The 14246-nt window shown below is 40.8% G+C and overlaps 1 protein-coding gene across 1 annotated transcript in view; it reads right to left on the bottom strand.

Moving 5' to 3' along the window:
* Nucleotides 1-2593: 2593 nt before the first annotated feature.
* The window catches only part of HPGD (15-hydroxyprostaglandin dehydrogenase), a 72496-nt gene continuing 60843 nt past the window's right edge, over nt 2594-14246 (bottom strand). Inside the window, exon 7 of the mRNA XM_077279516.1 lies at nt 2594-4754. Coding sequence (XP_077135631.1) covers nt 4622-4754 — 133 coding nt within the window. The 3' untranslated portion in view covers nt 2594-4621. The remainder of the gene's footprint in view (nt 4755-14246) is intronic.

The following is a 14246-nucleotide window of genomic DNA, read 5'->3' on the forward strand; positions in this document are numbered from 1 at the left end:
TTTAGTGGAAATGCCTTATGACAAGGAAATGATGCTCAGTAGTGTGTGTGGCCACCAAGTGCCTGTATGACCTCCCTACAATGCCTGGGCATGCTCCTAATGAGGGGGCGGATGGTCTCCTGAGGGATCTCCTCCCAGACCTGGACTAAAGCATCCGCCAACTCCTGGACAGTCTGTGGTGCAACTTGACGTTGGTGGATGGTGCGAGACATGATGTCCAGATGTGTTCAATCAGATTCAGATCTGGGGAATGGGTGGGCCAGTCCATAGCTTCAATGCCTTCATCTTGCAGGAACTGCTGACACACTCCAGCCACATGAGGTTTGGCATTGTCCTGCATTAGGAGGAATCCAGGGCCCACTGCACCAGCACATGGTCTCGCAAGGGGTCTGAGGATCTCATCTTGGTACCTAATGGCAGTCAGGCTACCTCTGGCGAGCACATGGAGGGCTCCAAAGAAATGCCACCCCATACCATTACTGACCCACTGCCAAATCGGTCATGCTGAAGGATGTTGCAGGCAGCAGATCACTCTCCATGGCGTCTCCAGATTCTTTCACGTCTGTCAAATGTGTTCAGTGTAAACCTGCTTTCATCTGTGAAGATCACAGGGTGCCAGTGGCGAATTTGCCAATCCTGGTGTTCTGTGGCAAATGCCAAGCATCCTGCACGGTGTTGGGCTGTGAACACAACCCCCATCTGTGGATGTCGGGCACTCAGACCATCCTCATGGAGTCGGTTTCTAACCATTTGTGCAGACACATGCACATTTGTGGCTTGCTGGAGGTCATTTTGCAGGGCTCTGGCAGTGCTCCTCCTGTTCCTCCTTGCACAAAGGCTGAGGTAGCAGTCCTGCTGCTGGGTTGTTGCCCTCCTTCGGCCCCCTCCACTTCTCCTGGTGTACTACACAGTCTCCTGGTAGCACCTCCAGCCTCTGAACACTACGCTGACAGACACAGCAAACCTTCTTGCCACAGCTCGCAATGATGTGTCATCCTGGATGAGCTGCACTACCTGAGCCACTTGTGTGGGTTCTAGAGTCCGTCTTATGCAACCACAAGTGTGAAAGCACAACCAACATTCAAAAGTGACCAAAACATCAGCCAGAAAGCATTGGTATTGAGATGTGATCTGTGGTCCCCATCTGCAGAACCACTCCTTTATTGAGTGTGTCTTGATAATTGCCAATAATTTTCATCTGTTGTCTATTCCATTTGCACAACAGCATGTGATATTGATTGTCAAACAGTGTTGCTTCCTAACTGGACAGTTTGATTTCACAGAAGTTTGATTTACTTGGAGTTATATTCTGTTGTTTAAGTGTTCCCTTTATTTTTTTTAGCAGTGTATTTTGTGCATATATTGTATTTGCCCATTCGGGCATATTGCATCCTGTTGAGTCTTTTTAGATTTATATGCAAGAACGACGCCCATCGGATCGGAACGCCCGCCCAGGTGAGTATAATCAAATCTCTTTTTCTCATCTTTCAGGTTACATCGGGGGCTTATCTACAGCATTCCAGAATGCTGTAGATAAGCCTGTGATGCCGGTGGGCTTAGCTCACCTTCCATTTTGGGGGTGACAGGTTCCCTATAATGACTTCAGCTGTTCAGTGTAGTTTACCATAATATACTTACCGTACATTTAGTGGAGGTAGGTGCTTTCTTTGGGGGGCACCTACAAGGCCTCCTATGGTTGCTAACCTTATGTTTTTTTTATTGTTTTTAATTGTTTAGTTGTTTGCCTTTTGTTGATGTTTCAATAAATTTATATATACCTTTTTGCTATACTGATTTTGGTGATCCTTCCTTATACACGCTACCTTTTTTCTCTTTTTGGTAACATACATGTTTCTAGCATGTGGTCAGTGATCACATAGCTATTTATTAGTAGTGCCCTCAGGTCCCCTTTTTCCCTCCTGCAACATCAGGTTTAGTAATTTTCTTTCGTTATTCCTTTTTATCACATGTAATTGCATATACTGTATTGTGTTCTCCACGTTTTGTATCATCATTGTATATTTTATATACAGTATCTTTCCATATTAAATTTAATAGCTATGTTCCTCTTGCTCCGAAAACCGCACCTTTGAAGCTTTATGCTACCAGTGTCCAATCGTCCTGTATAAACAATTGGTGATGGCAGATAGTAGTTCTTTCTCTTATTGTGGAGTTGGCACTGACCGTACAGGGGTAAATATATATTCCATGCATCGAATCAGAGCTATATATACCATACGATCACTGAGTTCCTCAATAACTAGCCTAGGAAGCAGCCGCAGCCCCATCCATTACTCCTCAGTCAATTGCGTAATTGTCCTGATGACTGGATGCAGCAGAGTTGCCTCTCCTGACAAGCTGGTGACAGCGGTGGGCTCGGTATCATTCCTGACAATCTGGTAACAGGGGTGAGATATGCGCGACCCTCCGGCTGTTATCTTTGACAGCTGCCTTTGTGATTTTATTGATCTATAAAAAAAAATACATGTAACCTTCTGTATAACACAGATATCAGAATGATGTATTTCCTTAATGGTTTATAATGCAGAAACTACATGGCAATTAGAGAGGAATGACAAATTCATAGACTGTATAAAAGAGCTGCCTTTAATTGAAACATAGTACATGCCCTGTGTAAATCAATAGTACAAGTGAGTATAACTAACTTTCTAATATATCTTATTAGAGAAAATTTTGTTTTTATCTACCTATAAGTAACACTTCTTTTAACCTCTACCTCATTCCCTGCTTATAACTCATAAACATAAACTTAAATTTGCTCCAAAAAATACCAAAATCTATCATAGGAGCCAAAGGCGTTTTTGCTGAGTGATCAGATTACACACAGACCATAAAACTCTATGGGACATTGAGAGGGAAGAAAGTTAGCTGCAAGACTGAGAAAGACAAGCCCATAAACGCAGATGCTGTTTTCTCACCTCAGAGCTGGATTTTACAGCTATACTGCTCAGTGAGATCAGAGCAAATAAAAAATATCACATCATCAAGTGTCTAACCACTAGTTTAGAGGAAATTGATAATTAGAGACATATTTTGCACAGAAGAAAACTGGCAACTAGTGATGAGCGAGTGTACTTGTTGCTCGGGTTTTCCGGAGCACGCTCGGGTGTCCCCCGAGTATTTGTAATTTCTCGGAGATTTAGTTTTCTTTGCCTCAGCTGCATGATTTATGGCTGCTAGACAGCTTGAATACATGTGGGGATTCCCTAGCAACCAGGCAACCCCCACATGTACTCAGGCTGGCTAGCAGCTGTAAATCATGCAGCTGAGGCAACGAAAACTAAATCTCCGAGCAGTTGCAAATATTCGGAGACCACCCGAGCGTGCTCTGGAAAACCCGAGCAACGAGTACACTCGCTCATCACTGCTGACAACATATGCAGGATGAATAAAAGAATAGTGGAATTACTTATGTGCACACATACACGCACAACAGTTTATTTGTAAAAATCACCTGGTATGACTTACAGGATTTAAACAAGTACTTTACTCGTGGGGACTTTTTTCAATTGCTAAAAGAATTCCAACAATTTGAACAGATTTAGCAGTATGCATTATTTACTGGACTGCATGATACACTTGGCATTTTTTACACATTTGTCAAGGTTAAACATTGGATCCTAAATTCCTGACATTTTGCCACTATAAAATGTGTATTATGATAAATGAGAAGACAAACTGACAACAAACTCAAAGAAATAAATTCACAATTAATATCACAGCATATCACTTACAATCATGAAGACTATAATTTAATTATTTACATTTGCTACATTGATTCACAATGAATGGATCAATTTACCTCTTTGCCAGTTGGAATGTGCCACGGCTAATAACATTTTTGCCGAGGCGTATACTGCAGGTTTGAACAGAAAAATATGTTGTGTGTCTAATCCTACAAAGATTTCACAGTTTATTCAAAGCTTTCTAAATATTAATCTATTGTAAGTGCAAAGGATGCACACGTCACATATACCAAGGCACAGGTCACATCTTTGGCATAAGAGTGACACATTGGGGAAATTGTTCTCATATTTAGTTAAAGGGAAAAATGGTTTTGCAATCAATTCGGTTGCTGTAGAAATGAGAAGATCAGGCATAATTCAAATTCACCTGTTCACACAGATTTTCCTAGGAAATTCAATTTCCAGTTATTCTCTGTGAATTGAATGTCCCTTACTAGGCTCTAGGGTCTCTGCAGACCCAAGAGCATAATACATGTAAAATGGAAAAATAAAAAAATGATCCTTTTAATGGTTAAGCAAGTCATCTTCTCTTTCACAACCAATGCATAGAAAGAGTAGGGGCTGGCTTAGCTATAGAAATGACCAGTCAGCCAGCTCCCATTAACTCAGGTCATACCTTTTAAATCATTTATCTATTCTAAACATTTGGAGATGTGTTATCAGAAAAGGTCTGATTGCTGTAAAAAATAATTAGCACAGAATGTTGGATAGGTGATGTCTAAGAGCAAACATTTACATTTCTTCTAACTTAATGGATTATTTTCGAAGATTTTTCATTTTTTTCCCGTCTACATCAAAAAAGGAGTATTCACTTTAGCTAGAGTTCAACAATGAATAATCTTCTGTTCGAGGATTTAAACTTTTGACTTTTGGAGGGCACTAAATTCTTCAAAATGAATTCCCAGAGATGTTGTAATTTTCATTACTGCGCCGTTTGCAGTTTCATCTTCTATGAGTCTGACGAGTCCTTCTGCAATTAGTGCTGGACTGTAGACAAAAGATAATTAAAATAATTAGATTACATTTTATAGGTAAATGAAGCTTAAATATAAATAATTAAATAATTCAGATTATTAACGCATTTTATAGCTTATGTGAAAGGTAGAAACTTCATAATTTACTTGCTGTTAAAATTCTACCTTGTTCTTGAGCTAATACGTGATCATGTCAACTCAAGCTCTTTACTTCTTGCTAACATTTGTTCAAAACACAGAGTACAGAGATTTCCTGTTTGTTCTTTGAATGGAATGTAGCCTATCAGTCCAGCAAAGCCAAGCAGATAAGAGGGGGCTCTGCAATGTGCTTTGCTCTGAATGGTGATGTTATTGGGGGCATGGCCTGTGATCTTTGTCAAATTATTGTCTTGCAATCTGTACAGCGAGGGGGTATATGAAAATATCAAAACCCATAGAGCCAGTGCAGGCTCCAAAATAAGTTAATAAGCTTGTGACTTTGACCAGAGGGGACGGTGGTGGGCGTTCCAGAATCCTAGATTACATTATAATAGGTGAATGCATTATATGACTCACTGCTTCCCTGTAGTACTTTAAGCCTATGTGGTGCTAGTCTCAGCACCTGTAACAGTATTGACTACAGGAGAGTCTCAAGGACAATTAGGATAGAGAAAAATTGTAGGCAGCAGTTTATTCATCTTCAGACTACATAGGAGTCTCACAATGGTGCTTTGTAGTTGGTGAGTGCGGGCACTGAGAGTTGGAGTGAAAGATCTCTGGGACAGACACAGCTCTGACACAGAAGTTAGAGTGCACTGCCTCCGGGGAAATGTAGTTTAGGGGTGCATAGAAACAGTTCAGAGTATAAACAATAACCGACCACAAGGATAGCTCTAGGGGACTGAAAGGGAGAAGATACAGATTAGATATTAGAAAAAAACTTTTTGTCAGTGAGGGTGATCAATGAGTGGAACTGGCTGCCATGAAAGGTGGTGAGTTCTCCATGAATGGAAGTCTTCAAACAGAGGCTGGACAGATATCTGTCTAAAATGATTTAGTGAATCATTCATTGAGCAGGGGGTTGGACATGATGACCTTAAAGGTCCCTTCCAACTCTATAACTCTATGACTGGAGGGAAACTAACAAGGGAAACTAAAGTTAACATGGTTTTTTGGGGACTCATTACAGAACAGGCCATCCTTTTTTTTCTGCTCATAAAACCACTTTAATACACTGTTTAGAGACTGTTTAGTTTACATCGTACAAATATTGGTGGTATATTGTTGGGCGTCTGATCACTGTCACTCCCACTGTGTTCTAGAAATAAGTGGCAGCAGAGTGAGAAAAGTGCTGTACAATTTTGTCTATCTCTTCAGCTAAAACGTATCAACCAAATACCCTGTTTTTTCCATCTTTTTTACTAGCACTTGCTGTCCACTGTGATTTTTTTTTTTTTTGCAACAGAGTGTTTTTGGTTTTACTGTGCTTTTTTGTATTTTCATATCTCTTCAGCTTGTATTTTCGTTGACAGGTATGTAAGAGGAATATGGATTAAGGCCTTTCATTGTGGTGACTATGACCTACTAACACAGATTACATCAGCTCTGGTTCAAAACAAAGTTGAAAGTCACAAACAATGGGCCTTAGCTTAGGGGCTTTTGTCTATGGCACACAGTTTGGCTGTTTCAATTTTTGGCATCCAAAGTAGCACAATTTATTGAACTCGGGCACAAGGAATGGCAAAGATTAAGTTATACTTTTGTCTTACTTTCTGGTCTGTGTACGGAGTCAGGAATAAGTACCTTGGAAAATTGGTTGTAGTCACTCAGCCATAATGCATAGTTACTCAAAGGAAATTCCTACTTCTCTCAGGCCCACAGATGCTCCACAGCAGTTTCTAATACACCAGTGTACACAAGTCATATGGAGCTGGTCAAGGCATGGTACAGCATCACCAACCATGATTACTGGAAATCTTCCCTGCTCAGATATCAACAAGTATACCAGTATAACATCTGTTATTTGTTTTCCTACCTTGAGAAAGGTGCCAGAATGCTGCAGAAACGAGTTGGTACAATAAAGAACAATTTTGGAACACAAAAGTCTCCTCATTTACCACAGTGCATGTGGTTCAGCGTGATATTGTCCTCTCATACTATTACTCATCTGGAAGAAGTCTTTCTCACGGGGCCGCAGCAGCAGTTACATGCTTCTATAGGTTTTGGGCCTACACACAACACCACCCGGTGAGGGCATGCTCCAACCTTTCACTCTATGTGTGCGCTGCTTTGTCCCCCAAATAGTTCTACATGAAAAGAGTGGCTCTACCAGCACTGTTGCTACTTTGTTCTAGTACATTGGTCAGACAGGCAGCAATGAGACATTGGTGCCATGTTCTAGTTGTCCTATTTTGCAAAATGAAGTTATAGCAAGAGATGACAAAGACGATATTGAAATTATTCGAGCTGGATTGGATTATCAGTGGCGTGGTTCCAGTATTTTCATGAACTATAATATATTTCAGTGACTTTTTGCTTCATATCTGTGTAAAAGAGGCAAAGACTCTACAGGGTGTACATATGCTGTGCAGGATACTCCCTAAAAAGGCAAAGCTCAAGAATAAGATACAAGATAGTATTCTTTACAACACACATAATTGAAGGAAGGATGAGATAAAGTTAGATAAAGAATAATGTGTAAACTTTGCATTCAAAGGGGATTTGTTTTAAAAGAAAATGTGAAGAAAAATACATTTTAACATTTCATTATGTGTCTGCTCATTCTCCCACTGTGTGAACTTTTATATGTAAAAAAAAAAAAATAAGCACACATGTAATAACTCTTCAGGTTTTAAAATAGACTTCCCTCGAGTTTATAACCAACAACAAATCAAGTATAAAAGAGGCCCAAGGGAGGAAACGGCAATTGTTGTATGTGCCAAATAATGTTAAACAATATTCACTATTGCTGCACAAAGCTTGCCAAGTATACAATAAATAATGATTAATATACCATACATCCAGCAAACCATGCGGATACTGTGAATAAACATAACTCTGCCACTTGCAGTAAGAAATATGCCCAGGTTAAGTGTTTAGAAGACTAAAGTGCTGTCATCAATATATTATTCTGCTGTTATAAAGACATCCCGCTTATTAAATTATTCCACTGTGTACTATTAGCATATTAATAGCTTTTTGTTTTTTTACCAAATCCAGTATAATTTATGTATTCCTATATATTCATGTTTCATACATGACAAATAAGGATACATTCAGTGGGGGGAAGAAGTATTTGATCCCTTGCTGATTATGTAAATTTGTCCACTGACAAAGACATGACGAGTCTATAATTTTAATGGTAGGTTAATTTTAACATTGAGAGACAAAATATCAAAAATAAAATCCAAAAAATCACATTGTATAAATTATATAAATGTATTAGCATTTTTCAGTATTTGATCCCTCTGGCAAACACTTAGTACTTGGTGTCAAAACCTTTGTTGGCAAGCACAGCAGTCAGATGTTTTTTGTAGTGGATGATGAGGTTTGCGCACATATCAGAAGGAATTTTGGTCCACTCCACTTCATCTTTAAATCATTAAGATTTTGAGGCTGTAGGTTAGCTTGGCAAGTTGGATTGTTATGTGTCGAGTTCCCACCGCTGCACAGGGGGAATCTCGAACCATCTCCGCTGCGGTCTACCATTCTCCTCAAGCCGCAGTGGAGCCTGCTCAGCAGACTTCGGTCCCAGCATCTGGCTCAAGCTGATACGGTGCGGCTGGTTACTGCTGTCCTTCCAGGCTCAGCCATTGTAACCAGTACTGATCAGCGGCGAGCAGGCGTCCCTGGGACTAAGTCCTGCTTTTCTTCTTCTGAGCATGCCCAAGGGATGACCTCTCATTGGAGGTTAGGGGGTCACATCCTCAGGTCCTGTAGCAGCTCCAATTGGACCACTAGGAAGGTCCTGGAGAGCTTTCGATGTAAAAGGTTTGCATGGCCGCTAGTATAAACTTATTATTGTGTGTGTGTGGATGTATGCCTGTCGATGGAAAAGCTCTGAATCATTCTCATCCCTAGTGTTGCGAATGGTGGAAGCTACCTAGCGCCTGACAGTGCTTCCGCACAGCTAGCACAAGATACAGCATCTGATAGCAGTGACCACCAGTGCAACGCTGTGCGCTAATAGAGCACTTTCCTGGCCCAAGTCTGGGTGGTGGTTAGTGGCGTCCACCAGAGCAGCACTGCACGCACTCTTGTGCAGTAAATTATTAGTTCTGTAAACCTCTGACACCCCAGTAGCGGTGTCGAGCACAAGAGGTCTAGAGGAACTCTTTCCCTGAGTCTTGGGACAGAGTTCTGTGACTCTTTGCTTGCGCTCTTTGGGCAATACTGCGGCCCTGACGCAACAGGGTTCGATTCCATCATATCGGGTGAAGCTAACCCGTGTGTGTATCCACACACCGCCATATAGTCCATCATTACTCAGCAGCAGCTTCCATCTCTGCACGGTGGACTCCGGGCTGCGAACGCACCTTATACCATCCTTATAAATATTTGGTGCGTTTCGCTAGCCCTAACACGGAGCTTCATCTTCTTCCATAAGTTTTCTATGGGAGTAAGGTCTGGAGACTGGTTAAGCCACTTTATGATCTTAATGTACTTCTTTTTGAGCCACTCATTTGTTGCCTTGGCTGAATGTTTTTGGTCATGGTCTTGCAGGAAGACCCAGGCACGACCCATTTTTAATGTCCTGGGGGAGGGAAGGAGGTTGTCACTCAGGGTTTTATGGTACATGGCTCCATCCATTCTCCCATTGATGTGGTGAAGTAGTCCTGTGCCCTTAGCAGAGAACACCCCCAAAACATAATGTTTCCACCTCCATGTTTGACAGTGGGGACACTGTCCTTTGGGTCATAGGCAGCATTTCTCTTCCTCCAAACACGGCGAGTTGAGTTAGTATCAAAGCCTTAAATTTTTGTCTCATCTGACCACAGCACCTTCTCCCAGTCACTCACAGAATCATCCAGTTGTTCATTGGCAAACTTCAGATGGGCATGCACATGTCCCTTCTTGAGCAGGGGGACCTTGCGGGCACTGTAGGATTTTAAACCTTTACGGCGTAATGTGTTACCAATGGTTTTCTTGGTGACTGTGGTTCCAGCTGCCTTGAGTTCATTAACAAGTTTCCCCCATGAAGGTTTAGGCTGATCTCACACGTTCCTCATGATCAGCGATACGCGACGAGGTGAGATTTTGCAAGGTGCCCCAGACCGATGTCGACTGACAGTCATTTTGTATTTTTTTCATTTTCTTACTATTGCACCAACAGTTGTCTCCTTCTTACCCAGCATCTCACTTATGGTTTTGTAGCCCATTCCAGCTTTGTGCAGGTCTTTTATCTTGTCCCTGACATCCTTATAAAGCTCTTTGGTCTTGCCCATGTTATAGAGGTTAGAGTGTGACTGATTAATTGAGTCTGTGGACAGTAGTCTTTTATAAAGGTGACTATGTATGACAGCTGCCTTTAATGCAGGTAACGAGTTGATTAGGAGCATCTAACTGTTCGGTATGAGCCAGAACTCTTAATGGTTTGTTATTTCTCACTGCAAAATGCAAATAAATTTATATACATTATACAATGTTATTTTCTGGATTTTATTTTTGATTTTCCATCAATGGGAAAATGGAAATAAATATTTTTTTTTATTTTATTATTTTTCCCTAACTAAGGGGGCTAACTAAGGGGGTGATAAAGGGGGGTTTGATTTACTATTTATGACGGGTTTTCATACCGGGTTTTTATGAATTACTTTTGGGTGGGGCGTTTATACCCTTCCACGTGTGGTGAAGTTGATAAGTCAGTTTTATTCTTTGTGTCAGTACGATTAGGGTATGTGGACATGTTGCAGAATGTTATGCAGACTTTTCCGCACTGATTTTGGTAAATCCGCACTGCAGATTTACTGCGGAATTACCGTGGATTTACGGCGTTTTTTCTGCGATTTTTGTGCGGATTCCACCTGTGGTTTTACTCCTGCAGATTCCTATTGAGGAGCAGGTGTAAACTGCTGTGGAATCCGCACAAAGAATTGACATGCTGCGGAATAAACAACGCAGCGTTTCCGCTTTGGTTTTTTCAGCAGCATGTGCATTGCGGATTTTGTTTTCCATAGGTTTACATGGTACTGTAAACTCATGGAAAACTGCTGCAATTCCGCAGCGGCCAATCAATCCGCAGAGTGTGCACATAGCCTGACAGCGATACCTCATTTATATAATTTTTTTATGTTTTGGCGCTTTTATACAATAAAAACTATTTTATATAAAAAATAATTGTTTTTGCATCACTTTATTCTGAGAGCTATAACTTTTGTATTTTTTTACTGATGGTGCTGTATGGCAGCTCATTTTTTGCGGGACAAGACGACGTTTTCAGCGGTACCATGTATAGTTATATCCGCCTTTTTGATCACATGTTATTCCACTTTTTGTTTGGCGGTATGATGATAAAGCATTGTTTTTTGCTTCTTTTTTTATTTATTGTTTTACAGTGTTCACTGAAGGGGTTAACTAGTGGGACAGTTTGATAGGTCGGGTCGTTACGGACGCGGCGATACTAAATATGTGTACTTTTACTTTTTTAATTTACATAAAGAAATTTATTTATTGGAAGAATATTTTTTTCTTTCTTTAGGAATTTTTAAAAAAATATTTTTACACATGTAATTTTTTTTTTTTTTTTTTTTACTTTTTTACTTTGTCCCAGGGTGGGACATCACTATATATTGTCAGATCGCTGATCTGACACTTTGCACAGCACTGTGTCAGATAAGCGATCTGACAGGCAGTGCTGGAGGCTTGCGACTGCTCTCAGCAGGCACTGACAAGCCACCTCCCTGCAAGACCCGGAAGGATCCCGTGGCCATCTTAGATCTGGGGCCTGCAGGGAGGAGGACAGAGGAGACGCTTGGAACAATGCGATCAAATCGCGTTGTTCTGAGGGTCTCAGGGAAACACACAGGGAGCCGCCTTCCTGCTCGATGCTTCCCTATGCCACCAGAACACTGCGATCTTGTTTGATCGCAGTGTTCCGAGAGTTAAAGTGCCAGGAATGGTCCATAACCGCTCCTGGCACATAGTGCCGGATGTCAACTGTGATAATCAGCTGACACCCAGTGGCAATCGGCCACGGTTCCCCCGTGAGCGCGGCGGATTGCATATGACATACTATCCCGTCGAGGGTCAGATAGGCCCAGGTCACCTCGACGGGATAGTACATCTAAGGTCAGAGAGGGGTTAATTGTCACCTCTACTGTCCACTGTTGATCAAGAAATGGGGTGATTAACCAGTTTGGAGCAGTGAAGTTTCCAAAGACTGCAAGTACACTGGTATGCCAACTAGTGCACTTGTGGACTTAAAGAGAATCTGTCATCAGCAATGTATACCCCAAACTAGTGGCATGTATGTAAAGGTGCATTAACCCCTTTGCCCCGAAGCCTGTTTTCAGCTTCCTGACCAAGCCAATTTTTACAATTCTGACCACTGTCATATTATGAGGTCATAACGCTGGAACGCTTCAATGGATCCCACTTATTCTGAGACTGTTTTCTTGTGATATATTGTACTTTATGATAGTGGTAAAGTTTCTTTTACATGACTTTCGTTTATTTGTAATAAATGGAAATTTGGCGAAAAATTTGAAAATTTCACAATTTTCAAACTTTTCATTTTTATTCCCTTAATTCAGAGAGTCATATCGCACAAAATAGTTAATTAATAACATTTCCCACATGTCTACTTTACATCAGCACAATTTTAGAAAAATATTTATTTTTTTTGTTAGGAAGTTATAAGGGTTTAAAAGTTGACCAGCGATTTCTTATTTTTACAACAAAATTTACAAAACCAACTACCGTAATTTTTTTTTGCAACGACCTCACATACAAAGTGAGTTTGAGGGGCCTATATGACAGAAAATACCCAAAGTGACACCATTCTAAAAACTGAACCCCTCGAGATGCTCAAAACCTCATTCAAGAAGTTTATTAACCCATCAGGTGCTTCACAGGAATTTTTGGAATGTGGAAGGAAAAAATAAACATTTACTTTTCTTTCACAAAATTTTTCCTTGAGACCTATATTTTCTTTCTTTTGTAAGGGATACAGGAGAAAATGAACCATACAATTTGTTGAGCAATTTCTCCTGAGTGCGCAGATACCCAATATGTGGAGGAAAACAACTGTTTGGGCGCACGGCAGGGCGTGGAAGGGAAGGAGCGCCATTTGAGTTTTTGAATGTAAAATTTGCTGGAATAATTAGCGGATGCCATGTTGCGTTTAGAGAGCCCCTGGTGTGCCTAAACAGTGGAAATCTGCAAGTGACACCATTTTGGAAACTAGACCTCTTTGGGAACTTATCTAGATGTGTTTTGAACACTTTGAACTCCCACAGAAGTGCTTCACAGTAGTTTATAACATTAAGCTGTGAAAATAAAAAACACAAAATTTTGTTTTTCTAGCTCCAAATTTTGTATTTTCACAAGGGTAACAGGAGAAAATGGACGCCAAAGTTTGTTGTGCAATTTCTCCAGAGTTCACTGCCCATATATTGTCAAAACTACTTTTGAGGCACAGTGCAAAGCTCAGAAGGGAATAAACACCATATTACAGTGAAAATTTTGCTGCACTTCTTTGAGGGTGCCATGTTACATTGGCAGAACCCTTGAGGTACGAATACAGCAGAAACCCCCCTAAGTGACCCCATTTTACATACTAAAACTCTCAATGAATCCAATTAATCCATCTAGGGGTGCAGTGATTATATTGACACCACAGGATTCTCACAGACTTTTATAACATTGAGCAGTGAAGATAAAATAATTCACATTTTTACACCAAGATTGTGTGTTAGCCCCAAGTTTTAAATTTTCATTCTGGGAAATGGGTAAAAATGGCACCAAAATTTGTCCTACAATTTCTACTGTACGTGGCAAAACCCCATATGTGGCTGTAAAGTACAACTTAGCCATACGGAGAGAATAGTTTGATTCCATATTAAGAGCCCATAAGTGACAGAAAAGTAGAATCCCCCCTCTAGTGACCCCATTTTGGAAATTACTACCCTTTGGGAATTTATCTACAGATGTAGTGACGATTTTGACTCCATGGGTGTTTTCCAGAAACACGCAGAAGTAGATATTGCCAAGTGAAAATTGCAAATTGCCGTTATAGTACATTATGCCCAGCTCATGCTTCTAGAGACACACATCTGCAAATTAGGCAGGCTCTCATCAGTACAGAAATGCCAAACATGTGGGAGCTAAATGTAGTTTAGGCACCCTGGGGCTCAGAAGGGAGGGGGGCATTTGGATTTGGGAGCGGAGAATTTGCCGAATTTCTATTGGGGGGCGAGGAGCCATTTCACTTTTCCAGAGTCTCTGTGCTACCAGTAATGTGTAAGTCCCCTATATTTCCATTAACAGATGACAGGCCTGATTCAAGTCTTGCTTTTATGTGGATTAA

This window comes from Ranitomeya variabilis, chromosome 1 (genome assembly GCF_051348905.1).
Source record: "Ranitomeya variabilis isolate aRanVar5 chromosome 1, aRanVar5.hap1, whole genome shotgun sequence".
In the NCBI taxonomy this organism is placed as follows: Eukaryota; Metazoa; Chordata; class Amphibia; order Anura; family Dendrobatidae; genus Ranitomeya; species Ranitomeya variabilis.